General features: G+C 47.3%; 5 protein-coding genes across 6 annotated transcripts; 3 read left to right on the forward strand and 2 right to left on the reverse strand.

Moving 5' to 3' along the window:
* Nucleotides 1-236: 236 nt before the first annotated feature.
* On the reverse strand, nt 237-3,219 carry LOC108064817 (sodium/potassium-transporting ATPase subunit alpha). Of its 2 annotated transcripts, none has more exons than XM_070213622.1 (7): nt 3,129-3,219; nt 2,827-3,052; nt 1,184-2,770; nt 1,044-1,135; nt 762-936; nt 462-695; nt 237-403 (listed from the first exon to the last, which is right to left on the reverse strand). In XM_070213622.1, the coding sequence occupies exons 2-7, from the start codon at nt 3,007-3,009 to the stop codon at nt 275-277; spliced, it is 2,400 nt and encodes a 799-aa protein (XP_070069723.1). In that variant the 5' UTR covers nt 3,010-3,052; nt 3,129-3,219; the 3' UTR covers nt 237-274. The 2 variants fall into 2 exon arrangements, with proteins under 2 accessions (XP_070069723.1, XP_070069722.1); XM_070213621.1 differs by having other exon boundaries at nt 239-403; nt 462-700; nt 3,129-3,214.
* A 351-nt stretch (nt 3,220-3,570) lies between these two features.
* LOC108064765 (sodium/potassium-transporting ATPase subunit alpha-A) lies at nt 3,571-4,448 on the reverse strand. Its single transcript, XM_017152451.3, has 2 exons — nt 4,243-4,448; nt 3,571-4,182 (listed from the first exon to the last, which is right to left on the reverse strand). The coding sequence occupies exons 1-2, from the start codon at nt 4,426-4,428 to the stop codon at nt 3,610-3,612; spliced, it is 759 nt and encodes a 252-aa protein (XP_017007940.3). The 5' UTR covers nt 4,429-4,448; the 3' UTR covers nt 3,571-3,609.
* Nucleotides 4,449-6,199: 1,751 nt separating this feature from the next.
* LOC138912213 (accessory gland protein Acp29AB-like) lies at nt 6,200-6,679 on the forward strand. Its single transcript, XM_070212095.1, has one exon. It carries the CDS (start codon nt 6,200-6,202, stop codon nt 6,677-6,679), a length of 480 nt encoding a protein of 159 aa, XP_070068196.1.
* Nucleotides 6,680-10,768: 4,089 nt separating this feature from the next.
* On the forward strand, nt 10,769-15,542 carry LOC108064802 (5-oxoprolinase). The gene is made up of 6 exons (XM_017152517.3): nt 10,769-11,268; nt 11,323-11,635; nt 12,170-12,932; nt 13,002-14,011; nt 14,063-15,263; nt 15,320-15,542. Exons 1-6 carry the CDS (start codon nt 10,824-10,826, stop codon nt 15,470-15,472), a joined length of 3,885 nt encoding a protein of 1,294 aa, XP_017008006.2. The 5' UTR covers nt 10,769-10,823; the 3' UTR covers nt 15,473-15,542.
* A 205-nt stretch (nt 15,543-15,747) lies between these two features.
* Nucleotides 15,748-25,781, forward strand: LOC108064801 (small subunit processome component 20 homolog). The gene is made up of 6 exons (XM_017152515.3): nt 15,748-15,933; nt 15,995-18,359; nt 18,417-21,266; nt 22,638-24,496; nt 24,561-25,196; nt 25,255-25,781. The coding sequence occupies exons 1-6, from the start codon at nt 15,889-15,891 to the stop codon at nt 25,687-25,689; spliced, it is 8,190 nt and encodes a 2,729-aa protein (XP_017008004.3). The 5' UTR covers nt 15,748-15,888; the 3' UTR covers nt 25,690-25,781.
* Nucleotides 25,782-25,786: the final 5 nt, after the last annotated feature.

Raw genomic sequence — 25,786 nt, forward strand, 5'->3', positions numbered from 1 at the left:
AGGAAGATTCTTTCATTGGAGCACAAAAGAAAAATATATATATATTTTATTCTTTAAATATAATGATAAACTTTAAACTAATTATGATTTCAATTTAATCTTAAATGTAGAATAATTTATAGCAGTTGGAACCGCTTGAATTGTGATCAAAATGATGGAAATATCTAAATGCTTTTCTCAATCTAATTGTAATTAAATTCTTGGATACCTAATTAAATTCCAGTTAAACTACTTTGAGGTACATATATTATTTCTCCGAGTGCAATAATATTTTTCAGCTCAATACATAGTCGCCAGCTCGAGCCAACTGTCCGGGAAAAGTCGAAGGAAGTATCTGCGAGCGGATTCGAGGAAGACCAGCAGAGCCACAAAGGGGCAGATGGTCCACAGGAAGTGGCCAAAGCTGAAACAATGGAGAACCAATGTGATAGTGCGGAGGTCAGGCTGCCAGAAACACCCACTTCAGTTCGTTGCTGCCCTCCAGTCGCAGGCAAACGGTGGCGTCCATGAGGCACATCTCCGCGCAGAGGCAAATCAAATAGACGACCGCCAGATTCAGCCGCCAGTTGCCGAAGCCGTGGGTCAGCAGATTGGCACGTCCGGTCTTGGTCAACACCAGATGGGTGCACTGCATCGTGATGAGGCTCATCAGGCAGAGGGAGGACACCTGGCACTCCAGTTGCTGGCGAGCTTCGCTGCTCTGCGGGAGAATCGGAGTTGGGCTCGATAGATTGGTGGGTTTTATACGATGTTATCTCTACCCATTCCTGGCCGTAAGAGTCGGTGATGTCGTGAATCGAATCGTCGTGCCACGGAATGTGCAGACCCACCAGCGTGCTGGGCAGGAATCCCCTGTCAGCCATGAACACGAAGTAGGTCATGAAAACAGCGGCGGCTTCAATGGTTCCCACAAGGATGTGCGACACAAAAAGTAATCTAGAGGATATTTTTGGGAGAAACATTTTAGAAATATTTTTTTACTTTCAACCAAGGAAAAAAGCTACTTAGAAAAATCTAAAATTTATGTTTCTCCAGAAACATACCGACTATTTAGCAGAAAGTCATCGTAGACTTTGGGCATCTGCAGCATCAGCTTCTCCTCGGGAGGCTCGTAAATTAAGGTCATGGCAGGTAGCTATGGGAAAATTCGTTTTGGCCAGGTTTTATACAAGACCCCACTTACCAAGTTCACGAGGAAGGCCAGGATGAGCTCATCCAAGATATGAAAGTGAAGGGGAATGCGGAGCAGGAAGAAGGAGAGGTACACCAGTATGTTGGACGTGTTGGTGGCCAGGCAGTAGGCCAGAGCCTTCTTGAGATTCTCAAACAGCAGCCGACTGTCGCCCACCACACTGACCAAAGTGGCGAACGAGCTGTCCAGCAGGATGAGATCGGCACTGGCCTCGCACATCACCGCACATCCGTACTTGGCCACGCCCACATGGCCGCTCCTCATGGCCGGCGTGTCATGGAGTGTTCCTCCGATGACGGATACCACAGCTCCCAGCCGGCGACAGGCCTCCACGATCCAGTGGAGCTGCTCCGTGCTCGTCTCGGCACACACCAAATCCCGCTGAGCCAGGAGCAACTGTTCGATGTGCCAACGCTGGTGATGGGGCTTCTCCTCGGCGTACTGCGACATGTCCACTATTTCCGTGGCGGCTGAGCTGCGTCTCTGCCGGGACTGATAGGAGTCCCAGGGCGCCGCCAGGATGCCCACATCCACGGCGAGGGCCTTGGACAGGTTGCGTTTGCGCCGGGTTACCAGGATCAGCTTAATGCCCGCCGTGCGACAGCGAACCACTGCCTTGGGAATGGTGCTGCGCGGCGGATTGTAGGTGGCTATCATGCCCAGGAACCGCAGCGAGTAGGTGTCCACCGCCAGGTAGTCCCGGTACTTGAACTCTCCGCCGCCGCCGCCGCCGTCTAATCCTCCGTTCGCGTTCACCTGGGAGAAGCGACGAAACTCCAGCTCATTGCTCAGCTCCTTGTAGGCGAAGGCACGGACATGACGACCCGCCTCCAGGAGGCCATCGGCCAGGCTGAGGATGATCTCCTGCAGCTGATCGTCCAGCGGCAGCTCCTCGTCGCGAATGGCGAAGGTGGAGCAGCGGCGAAGCACCACGCTGCAGTGGCCCTTCATCAGCAGGATCAGCTTCAGCTGGCCCTCCTCGTCGCGAGTCCGGTGCACCGTCACCTGGACCTTGTCCGCACTCGAGTAGTGCTTGTTGGCCACCTTCTCGTGGTCGCGACGCAGGTGATCGATGCTCGGCAGGACCATCAGACCGAACTTGAGCAGGGCTATATCCAGGATATTGCCGTACATGTCCTTCTGCATCTTGGGCACGCCGATGTTTCCCGGACAGATGACCGCATCGTTGCACAGAACCGAGGCGCGGATGAGCTCTATGAATCGCGGACCCTGGGTCTTCACATCCAGACTATCGGCGCTCAGCAGTCCCATGTCCACGAAGATCTCCGATACGCGCATGCGCCGCTTGGTCATCGTTCCCACCAAATCGGTGACTATGACGGTGGTGAGGCCCACTGTGGTGGTGCCGCGAAGGTTCCTCACATGGCACTGCTTTCTCCTCATCTCCTTTTTGGTCCTCCTCATGCCCCAGTAAAGGATGAAGGGCACGTACATGGGTGTCAGGGCGATCAGAAGTGAGAGATTGACTTCGTAGGCGATTTCACCACGCTCGAATCCGGTGGTGATGAGCAGCAGGAGAAACAGGAGTCCGATTACAAAGAGGGTATAGTAAGCAATCTTAAGGGTTAGACGGGGTGAGATAAATCATTAGGGGATCTTAGGGGATGTCTCACCTGCTTCTGATGCTTCTTCACACGACTCGGGGGTCGCTCCTTGAAGCTAAGAGCCGTCATGGTTCCCACATCGGTATTCCTTCCACAGGCAATGGCCACTCCGAAGCCATAGCCCTTGATCGCATGACTGCAAGCAAATCCCACATTGCTGGAAGCCCATTTCGATAAAGGTTTGGAACTCATAACTAGAACTAGGAACTAGATTTGTCACTTTGCCAACAGATATCTACGATTGTTGGGAATGTAAATAGATTATAGTACTTAACAAGGCAGTTAATTTCGACAAGCCGAAGTTTATATACCCTTGCAGTCACAAAAAGTAACCAAAGTTTTAGTCCTGACTCGATCGGTGATGTTCCTGGGATTCCACATACACGATTGCCTATTAAAATTCTAAATATTAAACTGTTAAAAATGTAAAAGCCTACTTCCTACAAAGTTACAATGTATTTTTATGTATTCTTTGAAATGATTTCTATGGAAGCTATAATATAGATTGGTCCGATCCGGCTGGTTCCGACATATGTACCTGCAATAGAAAGAATACTTTTGCAAAAGTTTAATCGCGATAGCTTTAAAACTGAGAAACTAGTTCGCATAGCAACGGACAGACGGACATGGCTATTGGTGCTGATCAAGAATGTACATATATACTTTTTGGGCTTAGAAACGTCTATTTTACTGCGTTGCAAACATCTGAATGAAATTATAATACCCCTGCAAGGGTATACAAATATTTTTAAGAATTTAATTAATTTTTTATTTCGGTTTTAAGTTCAACGCTTAAAGGTCCTTTATGTACTCCACTCGGGAGTACCTGTGGCGACCCTCATTCGCCAGCGGAGTAATTTGCACGGGCTTCGAGTGTCCTGTCAGAGCGACGTTGTTAAGCTCCAGACCCGAGGAGCTGAAGAATCGCAGATCGGCAGGAAGCCGCTGGCCATAGCTAATGGGAACGATATCGCCCATGACCACGTCCTGGCTGAGAATAACCTCCTTCTCGCCATCCCTGATCACAGTGCAATACATGGGCATTAGTTCATCGAAGGCCACGACCATTTCCTCGTTGTGATCGCCCTGCAGATAAAACACGAGTCCTGCGAGAAAGAAGAAGAGTAGAAGGACGATGCCCGCCACTAGAAACTCGGGATCCACTTTGCCTTCGATGTTCGGGTTAACTTCAAATATGTAGTATAGGGAAAAACAGGCGAAGGAACTAAGGAGCATGACGATGCCCAAGGCACTGAAGCAATCCTTTATGAATCTCCAAAATCGAACATCCTGTTTGAGGGGAAGCGGCAAAACATTCTTCCCATTTCGGGATAGCTTTTTTCCCGCCGCCTCGGAGGTTAGACCCTGTATATATATTTATTATATATATTTTCTAATATAATTGTGATATTACATATCTCTCACCTGGGAGACATTCGTCTCCAATCTGACGCAGAGCTCGTGGAATGGCCAGATGTGCAGATATGGCCCGTAGTACTCCAGCCACAATTCATTCTCCGTCTGGCGCACTGCCTCCCTTTCCCTCTTCCTCCGCCGGCTGCCACAACACTTCCCCCTCCATTTCGAGATCTGTTTCAGCCAGAACACCATGTTTACGGAAAACTCTAGGCAATTTGTGGAGCTGTGTTTTCGGCGTGTAGAACTGGCAAAAATGGCTCGTAAAAATGCCATCAATGCTGCCGCATAAAACATGCCTGCAACACCCACTGTCACTCGTGAGTCACTCGGTCGGCCCGGGGTCACGGGTCACGGGCATTAGGGGTCATAACGGTGCCGAGAAACAGAGAAACAATCTCAACTGTTCCGCTGGGAGTCGCAATCGAAATCGCAAATCGATTCGAATTGATACGCCGCCTTCCTCCAAAGCAAAACAATTGCGCCCAAAGGCCGATTCCGTGATATTGACACCGACTTTCTGGCATGTCGCACACGCCGTATTTACAAGCGGACGGAGTGCGCTCTTTATGGCCTCGTTTAATAAGTCATCAAATTTCATTGCTGCCAAGTAAAAAACAGATAAAACATGCATTTGCATATATTTATGGGCGGGTTGCGGGGACCATCAATGAAACGAGAAATTTCAGCGTTTGCGCTCAATAAATTCGAATTGGGACAAACTATACGGGCGGATGATATGTGGCTTTATTGGTGGGCACTGTGTCCTTTGTGGGGGTATAAAAAAGGTATTCGATTTTCAGCCACGTCGTATACTACTTTTAAACAGAAACCAATTATTTTATATTTTGCTTCAAATGACTAACAAGGTTAAGTTGGCGCACAAAAAAACAACATAAAACGTTCGCTGACGAACGATTCCTTTTTGAATATAACACAGTGCAACATGAAAAATGTAACCGCAATTTTGATTTCATGGGCGAAAAGTACTCATCGAAATAAGCTAAAACCCATTTGGAATTCTCTGGCTTAGCTCGCGTTTATCTATTTGTATCAGCCATATCTTGTGAACCGATTAAAATTTCACTATCAAGTCTTCAGTGATTATGTAGCTATGAACCCAAGGAACTATATTGACAAATGACTCTTGCACATCTAGTACACCTAGCGCGTTTAATAAAATGTTCGCTCTGTTTTCGGTTTTTAACGCGCTAGGTACACTTCTTCGCAAGAGCCATTTGTCAATTTAGTACCCTACAAGGTACACTTGGAGCAAAAGCGAAGTACCATAAACTGTTGATGAAGATCTTATTTATACGTTCATATATTTATCCGTACATTGTCAACACGATAAGAGGAGATGACTACATTTATTTGGAATTTTTGTCGTGACTTCATATGTGAGATTCGACTCCCCTACATAAAAACATTTAGAAGTACTTTAAAATTCTGTCTGACTTAAAAAATGAGTATATTTAGATTACAATTTATCGCACTATTTGATTTGGACTGGAACTGGATTATACCACTTCAGTCTCGTTTTAAAATATATATTACTAAACCACTCAACCTTTTTACCAGAAAAGCAGCTTACAAATCAAAATCATAAACAGTATGTGCTGAGCCATCGCGCTGACTATTGTAAGTGTTTAAAACTAAGTTTAGAATCAGTACTCAGCAAAAGTTTCCTATCTCTAGATATTCATACTCACAAAATATGCCCAGGTACGCAACATATATTTTGTGTGCATTCCTTGTGTGGTGTCAGTATGCAATTTGTACAAGAGCTCACGGTGATTCCCCTTCTGTGTGTTTACTAAACGACGCGCCAAATCAGTGTGGGGCATTTTGCCTGTCCGCACTTAGACCACTGTTTGATGGTTTCCAAAAACTGGACCAAATAAACGATCAGCAGACAGAGCTACAAATCAATATTGAACGAAAACTGCAGGCGTTGGAAACCAAAATGGAGCTCATGACGAATCGGAGACCAACACCAATAGAAAAAGATCTTACTGAAATTAAGGAATCCATTAAAACTCTTAGCGCTTCTTTTCAGACCAAGCCAAGAATGAGGGAAATACCACCGCAATTCGAAAAAATCGGTCGCAGATTCTTCTACATTGAAAGAGAAAGCAGACAGAATTGGTTTGCTGCATCAAACACATGCCGCAAAATGGGAGGACACCTGGCGACAATACAAGACCAGGAGGAGATGGATGCTATAGCACCAAAAATTCGGGATAGTATCTATTGGGTGGACATCACCGACCTGGCCAAGGAAGGAGAGCACGTTTCTTCACTGACCGGAAGACGACCACCGTTTTATAATTGGAAGAAGGGCGAGCCGGCACCCATCAATGAGCATTGCGTGAATTTCTATACTGCCGAGATGTGCGATGCCAGGTGTAATGCAGAATTCTTCTTTATTTGCCAATATATATAAATCCAATGTTTTCTCACCCTTTGTATACGACATTAATTTCTGGTAACATTTCCTGAGTACTGCACAGTAATAAAAATTGATTATATCGAAGTTTAAATTGATTCTCACTATGGACGGCCGTCCATGTAGTGACGAAGCGCACCAGGAGAGTGTGCGAAGGCGATAGTCCGATCGTAATGAGTAATACACCAATCGAAAGGTATTGCAAAAACTTAAAGGATTGCATACCAAGACTTTAAGAAAATCAATTGGCTTGGCAGAGAGAGCGGTGAAAGTGAAAAAGTGAAAATTTCGAAGTTTGGAGCTGTTGGGGCCGGTGGGGATAAATGCCCCAATGTTTTAGTTGTATTCCTTTTGAAAATACCCGTCGAATGAGGGCTCATTTGTCAAAATCCGACGCTCCGTTCAAAAGTTATAGCCAAAATAAGATTTTCTTCTTCTTCCCAAAATGAAAACTTAATTCTGTTTGTCAGTTTGTCCGCTTGTCAGTTTGTCCAAAACATGTTTCTTAAGTTTTGAAAATTTAATATTTTAGCTTTTTTTTATTTTTTTCAAAAACGGCTCTAACGATTTTCTTGAAAACTTTAAACTGTATAGCCCTTGAGATTCCTTAAATTTTGGTAGCTCGAACAACTAAAGCTTCCTGAGTATTGAATTTTGTGTGAGGGTATCCGAACTGTATTTTAGGGTCATGGAATCAGTAAATTTGCACTTAAGAGTTCCATATAGGAATCTTTTGTTCTACGACTCTTGGAAAAAGCCGCTACTTTAGCGGGAAAAAAGCTAAAAATGGCTAAATTTCGTTAGTTTGTAAGTTCTACACTACTAAAGGTACAGACATGTGCTATACCTCGTTTAAAAGGTATTTTGAAATACTTAAACGCCTTTTTAACTTAATTTGTTTAAATACAATGGCTTACAAATTATGAGTGACCAATTTAAATTTAAATGTAGGGGAGAGGTCTGTAGGTTGAGACACCTTTTGTTTTTAGTCTCCCATTTGGACATTCGCTTTTGAAACTTCACGTGTTAGGTACCGATCGAAAGCTTAGTCTTTTAGCTGTAAAATAAAGCAAAAAAAAAATTTTTTTCCCTTGGGAAAACTAAAAATTAATTTTTTTTGAAAAGTGCCAAAAAATGACAATTTGAAAAAGAGGTCTGTAGGTTGAGACACTTTTTAAAGTCAATAATACTCACACAAAAAGTACTCCAAACTATAAGGAACTATTTATTTATGTTAATTTAATCAATTTTAGCTTGTCCTAAATCATTTCCCATCCATTTTTTAAGAACTTAGACCAAATAACAATCAAAATCAAAAGGCTCTTTGAACATTCACTTTTCCCCTAATATCAAAGAAATGTACTAGGCAGAAAGCGACCTCTGTTGGCCTCAGGCCTTATTGTATGAAAAACGGGTGTCTCAACTTACACGCTCAAAGTGTCTCAACTTACGAAAAAAGGGAAGTTTCGGGAAAAAATTATTACTTTTGTTCTGACTGTCACATTAAGCAGATTATTTTTTTAATTAGTTAACAATTAATATACTAATGTTTTAAATCTCTTACCAAGTTAATTTAAGGACGTTTTTAATTTTAAATGAAATTTTGAAAAAAGTAGACAACAACTTTTTTGGTGCAAAATGGTACACGACTCTCACAGCTTAAATCTGGCTAGAGCCTGGCTTATAATGTTTTCCCCAAAAGTTTTGTCACTAAAAAGGACTACAAAAAAAAATTAAAAAAAAATTTTTTAGTGGAAAAGTTTTGAGAAAATTGAGTGTCTCAACTTACAGACTGTCTCAACCTACAGACCTCTCCCCTATATATTAGCTCCTATGAGAGCAAATGTAAACAAACAAAAACTTCTGATATCAAATAAAAACACCTCTTAACGAGGTAAAAAACTAGTGACGATCGCACCTTCAACATACAAAAGTTTTGATATCAACATTTGTGACGAAAAATTATTACACTCGTCATTAAATAGACTTTCTAATATTTTTTCATTCGGCACGCTGCAATAGAAAATGCCTGTGAAAGGAAAAAGGCTGGAATAGTCTGCTAGGGCGGGCCGACTTCAAAATTCGGTGACTTGGTCGGATTTGAAAAATTTATATGTATGAAAGGAACTGGATTATACCACTTCTGCCTTTTTTACTTTAAAAGGCCGACTTGCTGGCATGTTCAAGAAGAACGCTAATTGACTGTTCACGTCAGTATGTAAATCTATATAGAGACGTGGATAACGATCTGTAACTTAAAACCTACAAGGGTGCAGTGCCGAACAAATGTAATTTTAAGTGCAGGCCACTTGAGCCTGACAATAAATATAGTTCTCACATTGCAAAAAGGGTCGCTTTGCGGGAGACCGTTGATAAGGCTCCTGTCAGGCAAACAGATGTGGTCTCTGCGTAGACCATAGATAAGTATATTATGAGAATTTCATGTTAGATACCTAACCAGAGACTTGGAATAATAAAATCAGTTTTAACACAGAGCTCAAACGTGAAGGTAGTTTTTCCTTACCCTCCCAGCAAAGAGAGGAACCAGACTATACCACTTCTGTCTCGTTTTGAAATTTATATTATTTAAAGACTCGGCTTTTTTACTATAAAAACAGCATTAAAATCATCAACAGTATATGCTGAAAATCAGTTTAGAATCAGTATTCAGAAAACGTATTCTATCTCTAGATTTAATACTCACTAAATATGCCCAAGTACGCAACATATATTTTGTGGGCATTCCTTGTGTGGCCTCAGTTCGGAGTTCGTGCAAGAGCTCAGGATAATTCCTCTCCTGTTTGTTCGTTGGCAGTAGAAAGTCATCTTGCTGAAATTAAGGAATCAGTAAAAAGGCTTAGTGTTTCTCTGGGGAGATCACTGGAGATCCCTGCGATCTTCGAACAAATCGGGAACAGATACTTTTACATTGAAAAGGAAAACAGGCAGAATTGGTTTGCTGCAGCAAACACATGTCGGAAAATGGGAGGACACCTAGCGACAATCCAGAACCAGGAGGAGATGGATGCTATAGCACCAAAGCTACCGGCTGGTGTCTTTTGGCTGGACATCACCGACCTGGCCAAAGAAGGAGAGCACGTTTCTTCACTGACCGGAAAGCGACCACCGTTTTTCAATTGGAAGGAGAACGAACCGGCGCCCATCAACGAGCACTGCGTTAATTTATACACTGACAAGATGTGCGATGCCAATTGCAACGCAGAATTTTTCTTCATTTGCCAATATATATAACATATTTCAACATTTCTTCTAAATCCAATCCAATCCGAAGTCAAATGTTTTCTCAGTCTTTGTATTCTGTAAACATTTTCTAAGTACTGCACAATAATAAAAATTGATTATACAAAAATTGAAATTATGATTATGTTTACTTGAAATCAGTGCATCTGTCTACTAATAAGAAGAGGCATTAAATAGCGAAAAAGTTTTGGGTATAACCCTCTTGAGACCGAACCCGTGCGAAATTTTGTGACGATGACAGCTATAATTGACTTTAAAATATTTTATGAAAAGTGTATCTTTCTTTAAAATTACCTAACTTTAACAATTCCGTGAATCATTATACTCAAAACCTAAAAATTACGTTAATACTAAAAGGTTGTTTAGTAAACCCAATAACATTTTCAGATATCGAAGAGATATGCCTGAGATCAAGAATTGAGTGTGTAAGAACGATCTCGCAGGGGTACATATTTTCGAATTTGGAAATATTTCTTAAAGTTCAGGACTTAAAAGGTTATTTGTATTCTTAAATAATAATTAAATATTCTTTAATAATATTTAAATATTCTTAAATAATAATTAAATATTCTTAAATAATATTTAAATATTCTTAAATAATAATTAAATATTCTTAAATAAAAATTAAATAATAAATAATAATTAAATAATAAATAATAAAAGCATTTCTCTGTATTCTCAGTCGCTCTCTTTTTCTCTCTGGCAAAATATTCTTAACCAGCTGATCACGACTAAGAAAGCTTTCCACAGCTTTCGGGAGAGGAGAGATCGGCATATATACCATATAATATCGGCCACCTGTATATATACGGCATGTGGCACTTGTTGTGCGCTCAGTCTTAGTTTTTCACTCCCTCCGAAACACAAAACAAAGAACGCAATGTCGGGCAACAAATACTGTTTCGCCATCGATCGCGGAGGCACTTTCACGGACGTCCTGTGCATCTGTCCCGGCGGAAAGGTGCGCACCATGAAGCTGCTCTCCGAGGATCCGGAGAGGTATAGCGATGCCCCCCGCGAGGGCATCCGCCGGATCCTCAAGGAGGAAACCGGTGAGGACCTGGCAGCCAGTGGCTTGGTGGACACCTCGAAAATCGGTTGGGTTCGCATGGGCACCACGGTGGCCACCAATGCTCTGCTGGAGCGCAAGGGAGATCCGGTGGTTCTGGTGGTGAACAGTGGCTTCCGGGATCTGCTCTACATTGGCAACCAGGCGAGGCCGAAGATCTTCGATCTGAACATCCGCAAGCCGGCGAATCTATATAAATCCGTGGTCGAGGTGGACTGTCGCATAGTTCCAGAGCAGGCGGATCGCTGTGAGCTGGGTGAGTCTACAATCTACATAGCAAGAATCTCGTTACTTATATGATATGATATAGATCACAGCTGGAAGGTGCTGGAGGGTGTGGCCGGCACCAAGTATCTGGAGGTGCGTCCCGTTGATGAGGTGGCCGTCCGTCAATCGCTCTCAGTCGCTCGTGATCAGGGTGTCTCCTCCGTTTCCGTGGTTCTGGCCCACAGCTACGCCTGTCCGGAGCACGAACTCCGGGTGGGAGCCATTGCCCGGGAGCTGGGCTTCAGCCATGTGACGCTATCCCACCAGGCGATGCCCATGTGCCGGGTGGTGGCCCGCGGCTATACGGCCTGTGCGGAGGCCTACCTGACGCCCCATGTGGATCGCTACCTGGCCAGGTGAGTGCATTTAATCTCGGGTCTGTAAATTAGCCAGATGACCCAGCTCTTTTCGGAGCCAAACATGTTTTTTAGAGAGTCACCATAAAGATAAGATCGTAGTCAGACTGAAAGCGAAATAGAACCAAGCAAAACAAACACACAAAGCCGAGATGGGGTTACGTAAAGTAAACAAATCTAGAATGAAAGCTTATAGGGGGGGTCTCGACTGGTGGATACCCTATAATGGATTTAAGATGGAAATAAAAGTAGTTAAAAAAGTAGAACCTGCAAAAGATTTAATGGTGTTATTTTTATTAGCATTTAACAGTGAAATAATATATTTTGTACCCTACAAACCTTCACAAACCTATCTTATCACCATACACCCAAGTTCTCTTAGGACTGGAGGGTATAAAAACAAAAAACCGCTCTCACTGATTGCGTTGTCTTTATACAGTGGTGGCCTAAATAATGGGATCACCTACATATCTTTACCAGACTCGTAAATATATAGTAATAATTCTATTTTAATGATTTTTTCCCATTTTATAGTTTCAAATCCGGCTTCGACAAGCAGCTGGAGGGCGTGGATGTGCTGTTCATGCAATCGGATGGCGGTCTGACCAATATGGAGAACTTCCGTGGAGCTCGAGCCATTCTCTCTGGACCTGCGGGCGGTGTGGTGGGTTACGCTCTGACGGGAGCCCGGGAAACGGATCTACCCCTCATCGGTTTCGACATGGGCGGCACCTCGACGGATGTGTCCCGCTATGCCGGAACCTACGAGCACGTCATCGAGAGCACCACGGCGGGAGTTACCATCCAGGCTCCTCAGCTGGACATCAATACCGTGGCTGCAGGCGGTGGATCTCGGCTGTTCTTCCGATCTGGCCTCTATGTGGTGGGTCCTGAGTCGGCGGGATCTCATCCGGGACCGGCGTGCTACAAGAAGGGAGGCCCCCTGACGGTCACCGATGCCAATCTCATACTGGGACGCATTCTGCCGCAATTCTTCCCCAAGATCTTTGGTCCCAAGGAGAACGAACCGCTGGATCATGAGATCGCCAGGAGTAAGTTCGTGGAGTTGCAGTCGGAGATCAACGAGTATTTGAAGTCCACTGGCGATAGTCGAGTTCTGAGTGTCGAGGAAGTGGCCCTCGGTTTCATTCGCGTGGCCAACGAAACCATGTGCCGTCCCATTCGGGCGTTGACCCAGTCCCGAGGATTGGATACGGCCAACCATGTGCTCTCCTGCTTTGGAGGAGCAGGTGGTCAGCATGCCTGCGCCATTGCCCGCAATCTGGGAATAGCCAAGGTGGGAAGAGCTCATAAAATTAATAATAAATTTTATTAAGTACTTATCTTATTCCTCACATATTTCCAGGTCGTGGTCCACAAGTACGCCGGAATTCTATCTGCCTATGGAATGGCTCTGGCCGACGTGGTTCAGGAGGTCCAGGAACCGAATGGCCTGGAGTTCAGTGATGCGAATGCCCAGCAGCTGAAGAATCGCTTAGATGCTTTGTCAAAGGAATGTCGTGAGAAGTTGGCTGATCAGGGATTCAGGCGGATTGAGCTAGAACCCTTCCTTCACTTACGCTACGAGGGCACTGATGGCGCCTTGATGGTTGCACCGGCCACTGGAAAGCAGTCCTCCAGCTCAAATCCCCTTTTAGAAGCCTATGGGGATTTCAATGCCACCTTCCTGGATCGCTATCGCACCGAGTTTGGGTTCGTCTTGCAAAACAGAAGGATTATTGTGGACGACATTCGCATTCGAGGATTGGGCAAGAATGATACTCCGCCGGAGTCCAAAGTTCAGGCGGCTTCCGAGGTGAAGCCTCCGGAAGAGTCGAAGAGTCGCCTGCACTTCGATCAGGGCGGCTTCGACGCTCCGATTTACCTGACCAAGAACCTCCTGGCCGGGCACAAGATCACCGGACCCGCTGTGCTCATCGATCAGCTCTCGACCATCGTAGTGGAACCAGAGTCCGTGGTCCAAGTCACCCAGTTCGGGGACCTCATCATGGACGTGAAGGCGGGTGGCAAGCATGGCATCAATGCGGACTTGGATCCCGTCCACCTGAGCATCTTTAGCCACCGCTTCATGAGCATCGCCGAGCAGATGGGCCGAGTGCTCCAGCGCACCTCGATTTCGACCAACATCAAGGAGCGTCTGGACTTCTCGTGCGCCCTCTTCGGACCGGATGGTGGCCTGGTCAGCAATGCTCCCCACATTCCCGTGCACCTGGGTGCCATGCAGGAGACGGTCCAGTATCAGCTGAGGGTGCGCGGCGAGACCCTTAAGAACGGCGACGTCATCCTGGCCAACCATCCCTCGGCCGGGGGATCTCATCTTCCCGATTTGACGGTCATTACTCCGGTTTTCTATGAGTGAGTAAAGGGTTTTTTTGTGATTAAAAGTTATTGATCATAACTTTCTAGGAACCATCCACGACCCGTTTTCTTTGTGGCCTCCCGTGGTCACCATGCGGACATCGGTGGTATAACCCCAGGATCCATGCCCCCGCACTCCACCTCGTTGGCCCAGGAAGGGGCAGCCTTCAAGTCCTTCCTGATCGTCGAGAACGGGGTCTTCCAGGAGCAGGAGATTATCAAACAGCTGACCACGCCCACGGCTGCCAAGGGAGCGGTGGGCACTCGGAACCTGAGTGACAATCTGTCGGATCTGAAGGCCCAGATCGCAGCCAACCACAAGGGCATCCAGCTGGTGGCGGAGCTGATCGATGGCTACGGTTTGGACGTGGTGCAGGCCTACATGTCGCACATCCAGAAGAACGCCGAGTTGGCTGTTCGCGATATGTTGCGTCAGATTGGTCGGGATACGCTGGAGCGCACGGGATCCACGGTGCTGGAGGCGAGGGAGTTCATGGACGACGGTTCGCCCATTTCGCTCAAGGTAACCATCGATGCGGAGCTGGGATCGGCTCTGTGCGATTTCACCGGATCCGGAGTGGAGGTGTGGGGCAACTGCAATGCGCCGAGGGCCATCACCTTGTCCGCTCTGATCTACTGCCTGCGCTGCATGGTGGGCCACGATGTGCCGCTCAACCAGGGCTGCCTGGCCCCCATCCAGGTGATCATTCCGAAGAACTCCATACTGGATCCCTCCGAGGGAGCCGCCGTGGTCGGTGGCAATGTGCAGACCTCGCAGCGCATCGTGGACACGGTGCTGAAGGCTTTCGGAGTCTGTGCCGCCTCGCAGGGATGCATGAACAACATTACCATCGGGGACGAGACCTGGGGCTACTACGAGACGGTGGCCGGAGGAGCGGGCGCCGGACCCGGATGGCATGGAGCCGGAGGAGTGCACACGCACATGACGAACACCCGCATCACTGACCCGGAAATTCTGGAGCTGCGCTATCCCATGATCCTGAAGAGATTCTGCCTGCGCACCGATGGCTCCGGCGGACGAGGGCAGTTCCACGGAGGCGAGGGCGTGGAGCGGGATCTGCTCTTCCGCAAGCCTGTGACCCTGTCCGTCCTGACGGAGCGAAGGACCCTCCAACCCTACGGTCTGGCTGGCGGAGAATCAGGCAAGAGTGGTCGCAATTTGGTGGTCAAGCGGGACGGTCGAGTGATCGCTTTGGCGGGCAAGACCTGCATCGATGTGGAAGCTGGAGTAAGTACTTTTGTAGGATGAATAACGGTGAGGGGTACTAATTGGATCTTTTTCAGGACACCTTTGCCATGAAAACTCCAGGCGGTGGCGGATTCGGACCCCTTGAAGAATATTCCAAAACCGGAGCAGGCTTGGATCAGGGATACAGCAAGCGATACGTGGAGCGTGGCACTGTTTTCAACTACCTGCAGTCCCAGGAATCGGCCTAAAATTTTATTTCGTTTTTTTCCATGTGCCATATTAAATAAAGTCCCTTTATGTTTTGTGTTTAAATTGCAAGATTAAAAGTGTTACAATTTATTTCTAATTGGGTGGATACAATAATACAAAATATAAGCAAAATTATTTTAAAAATCCTTTTAAAGATAGGTTCTTCACAAGTAATTTGAATAGCGCGCCAAGAACTGAACGATAACCGATACTATCGATATCTTCCAGCGAACATATGTTTTCAGGCTGCGCAATCGCCGACGCCTATCGGTACTTGTGCGTAAATATGTTTTGCACGTGTTGCATTTGAACGAAAAGTTTGCGTAAACAAAAGTGTTTTTTCCGTAAATTAAATTAAACTAAAGCAGCCAAGTGCAAATGAAGTGAATGGTAATCAAGTGAAAAACACGGCAACATGGCAGCTTTAGCGGAAAAGACAAAAGACACCAATACATTTCGAGTGAGTGTCTTAAGAAGTCCCACGTTTTTGGTGCACCGCCTCACATTATTTTCTTCCGCAGTTCAAATCCTTCGGGGATCGGGTGAACGAGATTGACCTGCGGCACCTGGCCCTTTACCACATCGGCCACCGGAACGAGGAGCTCGACGAGGAGGAGAACGCCACCTACTTCCAGCAGACGATCCAGAAGTGGAATGTCCTCAATCTCACCGAGGAGTACAACTACTTCAGCAAGAAATGCCGCAAGATAGTCACCCTGCCGCAGCTGCTCCACCAGAAGGACTTTGTGGTGGACCTGCTGCTGGAGCGCCTGGCCACGGCCACGAATCTGTCCCAGCAGCCGCTGCTGGAGCTGCTCTACGTCCTGGCCAGAGATCTGCGCGAGGAGTTCTACCCGTACTTCCAGCGGGTTCTGGACCGCCTGATCTGCCTGCTCAACACCCAGGATGCGGAGCAACTGGAGTGGACCCTAATCTGTCTGGCGCATCTGTTCAAGACACTGAAGCCCTACTTAAAGCGCAACATCGGTGTGGTTTTCAATGCCATTCTACCGCTCCTCGATGAACAGCACTATGCCGAGCATGTCACGAACTTTGCGGTCGAGTGCTTTGCGTACATAGCCCGCGATGTCCGCGACTTCCCACGTTTCCTGGCCTACGTGCTGCAAACTGTCCTGCGGGAGCAGGTGGAGAGCGTCCATGGCTGTGGGCGGCTTATCTACGAAATACTGCGCGGCGTCAACGGACAGCTGCACAACTCTGCGGCCGAGATCTTCGCCCATGTCCTCGAGGTGCTGGTCAACAGGGCTTCGGCTCACACAAAAGCCCAGACGGAGCTCCTGGGCGACATTGTGGAGTATTCGCTGGGACTGTTGCTCAACTTCCTGCGCTCCGATCAAAGCCACGTCCTCTGGCAGACACTCTGTTCGGCGGCCAGCAACGAAAGTGCCGATGTTCAAAGGCTAATTGATCTAATGCTGCCCCTGGTCACCCACAAAGACGGACGCTATGTGGCCGAGCTTCCACTGGTCGTTACCACTCTGCTTAGTTTGCTGGAGAGAAAAGTGGATCCCCTGCAGCCGCTAACTGCCTTGGTCACCAGCCTGCTGAAGGCTCAGCACACTCAGCTCACCCAACTGGATGCCAGTCGTCTGTTGCAAAAACTTTTGAGCATAAGTCGAGCACAGGAGTCCGTGTACGAGGACGCCATCCTGCAGCTTTTGGACTATCCGCAGTTCGAGATTCTGGTTCTGCCCAATGTCATCGGGTACTACGAAGAGCGCAGGCAAACGGGAGCGCTGGAGCTCCTGGCACGCATTGTGCAGCATAAGCGGCCGCTGCAAGTGGATGGCAACTCGCTCGCCCAATGGGTAGCCTACCCCATTCAGCTGAAGCAAAAGGAGACTATCAAAATTGTTGAGGAAAGGCTTCTAATGTTGGATTTGAGCAAGGAGAATCATCTACTTCTTCTCGTCCTGGCTCCCCACTTGAGGGGATTCAGCAAGCAGCCTTTGGAGCAACGGTTGCAGTCAGTCATTGAAAAGTTCATAAAGAACAAGGAAACTGATTTCACCCAGCTTTTATTGCTGCTTCAAACTCATGCCCTGCTCAAGTTTAGTTTACCCAAGGGTCTGCGATCCAATATTTCTGGTTATCTTATTCCTGAACTTGCGAAGGACCTGCGAGCTTTGGCCTGCTTGCAGCTGGTTCTCCTTGAAACCCCTAAAAACGAGATTTCCGCTACGGAGGAACTACTCTCGGGTATTTCAAGCCTATTAAGCCAACCAGTTCCACAATACAGACGCATAGCTGCCCACTGCTTGGATGTGATAAACGCGAAGAGCAAACCCAATCCGTATTCCCACTTTTATGCCGCCACCTGCATCGAACCCACCGTCCACAACTACCGCGAACTGCTGCTCCAGCTGCAGCAATTGGAACCGGCGTCTGCCCAGTTCAAGCAGTTTTCCCAGCTGCCACATTTCAAGGAGCACGCTGTAAGCCTCCTGCTCGGCCTGCTGTACAACAACTTTAAGTTTGTGTGGGCGCCGGTTCAGCAGCTCCTGGCTGCCTACGCCAAAACGATGACGGCAGATGAGTTCTGGAACCTCTTTAAGGCCAAATTGGTGGAGACTGTCGCCTGCATTGATTACAAAAAGGAGGTAACCATACTGCAGGAGCCTTTTCAAAGGGACTACCAATCGCCGGCGCTGACCTTACTTCTTCCTTTGGTCGGGGAGCAACAATTGACTCTTCAGCAAGCGCTCAACTATCGTCAGCTCCTTTGGCAAAGCCTGCCCAAGTTGGGAACCCTTGCCGAGGTGAAGAATGCAGATGTAGTGCGATTGTTTTTGCAATTCCTAGAGCAGGAATATCGCGCCCAGCTGGAGAAATCGGAGCACACTTGGAATGTGAACGAGGCGACAGGTAAGTTAACCGCCAATAATAGTTAGCAATCTTTAACAGCTCTTGATTTTATTTTAGCTGCTGATATCGATGCCGAGGAAGAGGATGAGAACGAAGCGAAGCCCGAGCAAAGAGGTCGGCAGAAGAGAAGAACCCAAAATGCCCACACAAAGTTTATCCTGCAAACGCTTCAGTTGAAACTGGCCTGCTTTGTGTCGCAGCCAAATCCCAAGGCTCTGCATCGGCAGGCCGAGATGCACGACTTCTATTTGGAGCTTCTGGCCGGTCCCAATGCCCAGTTGCAACAATTGGCGCTGGACTGTCTGGCGGCCTACAAACAGCCTGCGGCTCTGGTGCAGCAAAAGGCTCAGCTAGCTGGTCTCATCGATGAGGAAAAGTTCAAGACGACCCTCAGTGGCTTCGAACTCTCCAGCCTTTCGGCTCAGCAGAGAACGGAGCTGATGCCTTTCATGCTTCGTGTACTCTACGGCAAAATGCTGACCAAGGGTGTGCAAAAGCAGTTGACTGCCCAGCTGCGAAAGACGCTGATCCTGCGATTTCTGGGCCAACTGGAGGAGTCGGAGATTATGGACTTTTTGAAAATGGCCTTCGGTCGGTTTACTGCCTACACCGATAAACCAATAGACGAAGTGGCAAAGTTTGTACGAGATTCGTATGACCCGTCGGCGGTGATTGCAGCCAAGCAGTTGCAGAGGATCGTCAACCTACTCGAGCTCACTCGCAAGGAGTTTGCCGGTAGGCTGACACCAGACTTCCAGTGCTACGTTCTTAAATTACTCCTTCTCGTGGGCAGCGTCGCCCAGGAAGTCATCAATGGCGAGGGAAAACTATTAGCTGCCTACAAGAACGTCAAGCACTCCGGTCTGCAGACGCTGGTCAACTACTTTGGTCAACTGGTGGACATGGAGGAGCTGTGGCAGGAGAAGGAAATGAATGCCATATGTGAGGTGTACCTTTGGCCAGGCATTGCTCGCCTCTCGCAGGATTCGATACACACGCCAACTCCCATGCTAAAGTTACTTCTCCTTTGGGGCGGAGAGCCACGCTACCAAAAATGGTTAAACAGGAGTCCTGCCGCCGATAAACCTCCAATAATGAACCACTTGATAGCTTTGCTACTCAACGAGAAGGCCAAGACGAATGTGAAGCGTTCGCTTCTGCAGATGGTGGAACAGCTCCTGGAATCGGCTGCCTCCGAGGAGTACGGCGCCGAGGTCCTGTCAATTGTACATCCCCACATTCCAGCTATCCTTCAGCAGCTGCAGAACAGTTGGCGCCACAAGAAGGCCGGCAGACAGGCGCTCGATAAGCGGGAACTCAACATCCTGACCCTCATAACGTCGCATGTGGAGGAGCCGGATACTTGTGAGCTGCTACTGCAGGTTCTACTGCCCATATTCACCAAACAGGCGGCTTCAGCTGGACCAGAGACAGTCGTTCAGTTGGTCACCACGTTGGGGAATCTCTTGAAGCGTGTTTCTAAGCCGCAGGATTATGTTCGTCCGCTGGCTCCGCTCTTCGAACAGGTGAGTGTGCTGCCTGCAAGGAAGCTGCTCTGCGAACTCTTGGCTGACATGGCTAAACGGCTGCACAGGGAGGCGAAACAGAACGTCGAACTATCCAATATAGCCGCCTCCTTGCGCGAGTGGGTGAGGATTGTGCTGCTCCTGAATGCTTGGGACAAGCGGTGGCTCGAGCAGCCGGACTACGACAAGCGTTTGGAGGGACTTTCGGAGCTCAAGCAGCTGGTGGAGAAGAAGGACAAGAAGATGGACCTGCAACTGGGAGTTCTTGTCGTGTACAACTGCTTTTATATGCTGCGCCACGATTCGGATTTGGGCATGAGAGTCAACATAGGGGAACTGTTGAAGCCTCTGCTTCCCTTGGTAACTCTGCAACTAGAAGTAAAGGAGGATGTGCACTTCTGGCTGGAGGACACGCTGCTGCCGCTGTTCCAACGCTGTATGCGAGATGAGAAGCACGAGCATGCCAGGGGCGAGGCCATCGGCTTGCTGGGCGAGCTGGCCCGCCAATGTCCGGCTGCCCACGAGATCCTGAAGGATCTTTCGCCGCTGACGGATAAGCACGACTTGGAGGTGGACTTCTTCGAGAACATGCTGCATCTGCAAACCCAGCGGCACGGTCGCGCCCTCCAGCGCCTGGTGAACATCTCCGCAGGCAGTTGGCGACAGGCTCCACCTTGCGCACGAACCCTCACCCAGTTCCTCCTGCCGCTCGCCACCCGCTACCTGATGAGCGAAAAGCACTCGGGCAAACACACACTAGTCGATGCCGCCATCGAGTCCGTTGGAGTGATGACTGAGTTCCTGCCCTGGACACAATACCAAGCAGTGCTCCGCTACTACCTCCAAAAACTACGACACGCCCAGGGGCAGCAGAAGCAGTGTGTCCGACTGGTGGTTCGCATCCTCGACGCCTTTCACTTTGACTTGACGCAGGCACAGACGGATCTGGCTGCCTTGGCCAAGCTGAAGGAGAAGCTCTCAGAGGGGGAGGAGCCTGCTGAGGAGTCGCAGGAAAATAAGGCGGAGGAGGATGTGGATGTGGATGGCGAAGACAAGCCTTTGAAAAAGGAGGCGGATCAGTCTGACTTTATTAACTTCGATGAGGAAGAGGCGATCGAACCAGTGGTCGAGCAACAGCGCATCCAACTGCTAGCTCCCAACGCTGCCAAAAAGGTCATGGCCACTATTACTACAGTTTTGCTGCCAACCCTCAACCGTTCCATCACCGAGAAAACCAACTACGACACCAAACACAAGGTCAACCGCCGTCGGTTGAGCTACGAACGCGAGGAAGAGGAGATCCAGCGAGTGCCCATTGCCCTGGCCATGGTGAAGCTTCTGCAGAAGCTTCCTTTGGAACTATTGGACAACAGTCTGCCTGGTATGTGAATCACTCAATTTTTATTTTATCATAGTATGCCATAAAATTTCTGATTTGTTAATTCAATTCTATGTGAAATATTTTGAATGTTTTTCTAATTCATTTTGAATTGATTGAATGAATGAATAATTTTAATACCCTTGCAGAGGGTATTATGATTTCAGTCAAAAGTTTGCAACGCAGTAAAGGAGACGTTTCCGACCCCATAAAGTATATATATTCTTGATCAGCATCACAAGACGAGTCGATCTAGCCATGTCCGTCTGTCCGTCCGTCTGTCTGTTTCTACGCAAACTAGTCTCTCAGTTTTTGAGCTATCGGGACAAAACTTTCGCAAAAGTCTTCTTTCTATTGCAGGTAGTATATATGTAGTATATATGTCGGAGCCGACCGGATCGGACAACTATATCTTATAGCTCCCATAGGAACAATCTTAAAAAAAAACTTTAAAAAATTCTAGCTTCGGTGTTTTTTGAAATATTACCTTCTACTTTTGGGGATGTTATTTTTTAAATATTTCTGAATTTCGAATTAATTATTTAAAAAATCGGACCACTATATCATATAGCTGCCATAGGAACGATCGGAAAATTAATGGAAAAGTAATAGGAAATAAATTCAAGCTTCTTTGGTTTTTATTGTATTATCTTCTACTCTAGGATATGACTCTTTTTAAATATTTCCGAATTTCAATTTTAATTTAATCAAAATCGGACAACTATATCATATAGCTGCCATAGGAACGATCGGAAAATTAATGGAAAAGTAATAGGAAATAAATTCTAGCTTCTTTGGTTTTTATTGTATTATCTTCTACTCTAGGATATGACTCTTTTTAAATATTTCCGAATTTCAATTTTAATAGCTGCCATAGGAACGATCGGAAAATTAATGAGAAATATTAGAAAATTGAACATTTTTGCGATTTGTTAATTAATAGGAATGATCTGCAAGGGTATATAAGCTTCGGCTGGCCGAAGCTAGCTTCCTTTCTTGTTATGAACCTTTTAAATTTGCCAGATTTTTTTGTGCTTTCTTTTGAGAACAAAAAGTTGAAAAGTTTTAACAAATCCATGTTAACTGCTTTGAATGTAAAATTCATGCAGATTTAATCACAAAATTATGGCTCTTTTTTCTTCAAAAGAAATTGTCGTTTAAATTATTTCGGAATTCATGCCATTAATTCACTTAATTCTATTAAACTCAAAATTCAAATTCATTCAATTCTATTAAACTCAAAATTATAATTAATTCATTAATATTAAACAAAAAAATCAAAATAATTCATTGAATCCACTCTTGTAGGGCTCTAATGTGTACCGTAACTTATAAATCTAATGCCAACACTATATCTTCATTTACTTCCCCCAGGAATCTTCATGAAAGTCTGCACCTTCCTGCGATCCCCTCTAAAGTCCGTTCGAATGCTCACCCGCGACATCCTGAAGAAGATTATGATCACCCTGGGTGGCAGCTATTTGGGAATGCTCTTGGAGCAGCTGCAATCGCTGCTCACGCGGGGATTCCAGGTGCACGTTCTCTCGGTGACTCTCCATGGCGTTTTGGATGCGCTGAAGAGCGACCTGAAACCAGACCATATTGAAAAGTGCCTCCAGAATCTGCTAGAAGTGGCGCTCAATGATATATTCGGCGATGTGAGCGCAGAAAAAGAGGTGGATAAGATCGTGGCTCACACGCCGGAAGCCAAGCCTAGTGCAAAGAGCTACCTCACACTCCACATAGCCGCTCGCCATATTCGGGACAACTGCTTGCTCGACTTGCTGCTGCCGTTCAAGGAGCACTTGGCCCGATCGCACTCCCGCAAGGTCACGCAGAAGATTCAGGAGTGCTTTGCCAAGATCGTGGGTGGCTTGGTGGAGAACACGCACATCGCAAGGGAGAGTCTGCTGATTTTCATATATGGCACAATGTCCGAGAGCATCAGTGACCTTTTGCCAGGAACACAGAAACGTCAGCTCACCGCCAAGGAGCAGGCTCTGATGAAGAGGACTCGTCCGGATTGCCTGATCCTGCAACCGGCGCCTGGAAGACGCAGTGTGGCCACCGGAAACAAGCAAGTCAAGTCGAATGCCCAAGCCAATGCTCATATTCTCGTCGAATTTGGATTGGAGCTCCTTCACTTCGTGCTGAAACGAAAAAAGCTAACGGATCTGGACTACCAGCCTTTTCTGCATCCCTTGCTGCCACTTCTGAAGGATTCCTTGAGCAGCAATCACGCCAGGACCACAACATATGCCTTCAAGTGCTACACGGCCATTTGGTTGGGCGAGTACGAGCTCTCCGAACTCAACAGCGAGGCCCTTCAGCCGGTGGTTGGACGCATGTTTCAGATCCTCAAGAACTTCTCAACTTTCGGCGCCACGCGGCAGGAGGAGAACGCTCAGCTGGTCAGGGCGAGCTTCAAAGCAGTGGTGGCCCTGCTGCGCAAATGCCAGGACTACAAGCTCAGCAACGAGCAGATCGAGCAACTCTTGCTGCACATCGAACAGGAGCTGCAGGAGGGCGAATGCAGCAGCCAGACCATGGTGTTTACCTTGCTCAAGGCTCTTGTCGGCCGGAAGGTGGACACTCGCTCCCTGCACGATCTGATGAAGCGGCTGGGCGACCTTTCCATCATCTCTCCCTCGGATTATGTGCGAGATGAGTGCCGTGGCATCCTGCTCATCTATATAATGGAGTATACGCTGCGCCAGAAGGTTGAGCAGATGGTCAAGTTCATGTCGGTTCAATTGTGCTATAGCCAGACAGCGGGTCGCCAATCGGCCATCCAGTTCATGCACTCCATCATCAACAAGTTCCCGCAGCTCATGCTGGTGAAGCAGTCTGAGTTTCTGTATCTTTCCCTGGGCACTCGACTGGTCAACGATGAAGATCCCTCGTGTCGCCGCAGTGTCGCCGCTGCGCTGGAAGCTCTCATCGGACGTCTCACCAAACTGGAGCGGCAACCTCTGCTGGATTTGACGCTGCTGTTCTTCACATCACCACAGTCCAGTCAGAAGCCAGGAGTGCGGGAAATGGCCGCTGCTCTCCTGTCGAGATTTGTGCAGGCAGAGAAGGCCGGCTTCGCGGAAAGGTTACCTTTGGTCCTGCCCATTCTCGTAAATGTTCTAACTTTGGGTGACGCCGAGACGGGAGGAAGATTTGTGCGGGCTCCAGGACATCTGGCAGCAGAAGTGAGTGAAACTGGTCTGCATAAAAAGAAGAGAAAGGTAATTAGAGATTTTAAATGATTGTATTTAAATATTTATCATTTACACACGCTTTATTTTTTAGAAATTCGATACCCTGCCCGATGAAGAACTACTGCTGGCCGACCTCGACAACGAATCGCAGTTGGAGCTGCAGCAGCGCAAAGCTGACCATCAGCTCATCCAACTACAATACTGTCTGCTCAAGATATTCGAGCATTGCGGGGACTCTTTACTCAGCAATCCGGAGCTTTCCGATACCATTGATGAGCTGGCCTACGGCTCTCAGCGACTTTTGGGTCACGATCACAACTGGGTGCGCTGCAATGCAGCCAAACTGCTGACCCACATCCTGGCCCACTACGATTACACCTTTGTTGGGCAACAACTGGCTGGAGTTAAGCGAGAAGAGGGCGCTGAGCAGACACTATACTTTATTTACGGACAGCCTGCAGAGGATATTAAATCTTTGGTTTTAGATCTGTGCGCCCAGGTTGTGCCGGGCGATACTGCGCAGGAGATGATCGATGAGCTGTCGAAGATTCTTCTTTACGTAGGACACATGCTGCGGGATGTGCCATTTAGCCTGAAGCAGGAAAAAGATGCTGATGATAATGAGGAGCAGAAGCCGGCCAACAAAATAAATCTAAGCTGGCTGCTGCGGAATATACGCTTCCTGATTAACAAGGAGGTGGCCAAGGCGCCTCACGCTACCAGCATTGTACGTATGACTTTATAAGTGAAAGAAAAATTAGTAATTAATTAATTTCCCACTTCAGCGCTCTGCCATGTTCACGCTAATTGAGGCTCTGTCCACGCTGCTCAGTGTGGAGTCCGTCAGCCGATTGGCGCCATCTCTTCTCCAGGCTTTGGTTCGCGAAATGTCCGAGGAGGATCAGAACGTGGATGCGGAACTGCGCCAGCAGGCCCTCCGTGTCGGCAGTCGGTTGAGGAAGCGCATAGGAGCCGATGTCTATGACAAACTCAGAAATGCCGTTCAGACCAAGCTGATGGTGCGCCGCGCCGAGCGACGGAAGGTTGTCGCCCAGGAGAAGATTCATGATCCGGTACGCGCGGCCAAGCGAAAGGCTGGCGTCCAGGAGCGCAAGAAGACGGCGAAGCGCCTAAAGGCGGCTGTCGTCCGTGGCAAAGCGCCAGACATAAAGCAAAAACTGAAAAAACGTAAACGAAAAGCAGAAATGGATGGATTTTAATTAGTTAGGCAGTTGTTTTTAAATCTAAGTTGTTTTAAGTAGATCGGAAAACTAACGAAGATTGTATCCAAAAAAAAAAGTGAAAAATTAAATGACG

This window comes from Drosophila takahashii, chromosome 2R, assembly GCF_030179915.1.
Source record: "Drosophila takahashii strain IR98-3 E-12201 chromosome 2R, DtakHiC1v2, whole genome shotgun sequence".
Classification (NCBI taxonomy): Eukaryota; Metazoa; Arthropoda; class Insecta; order Diptera; family Drosophilidae; genus Drosophila; species Drosophila takahashii.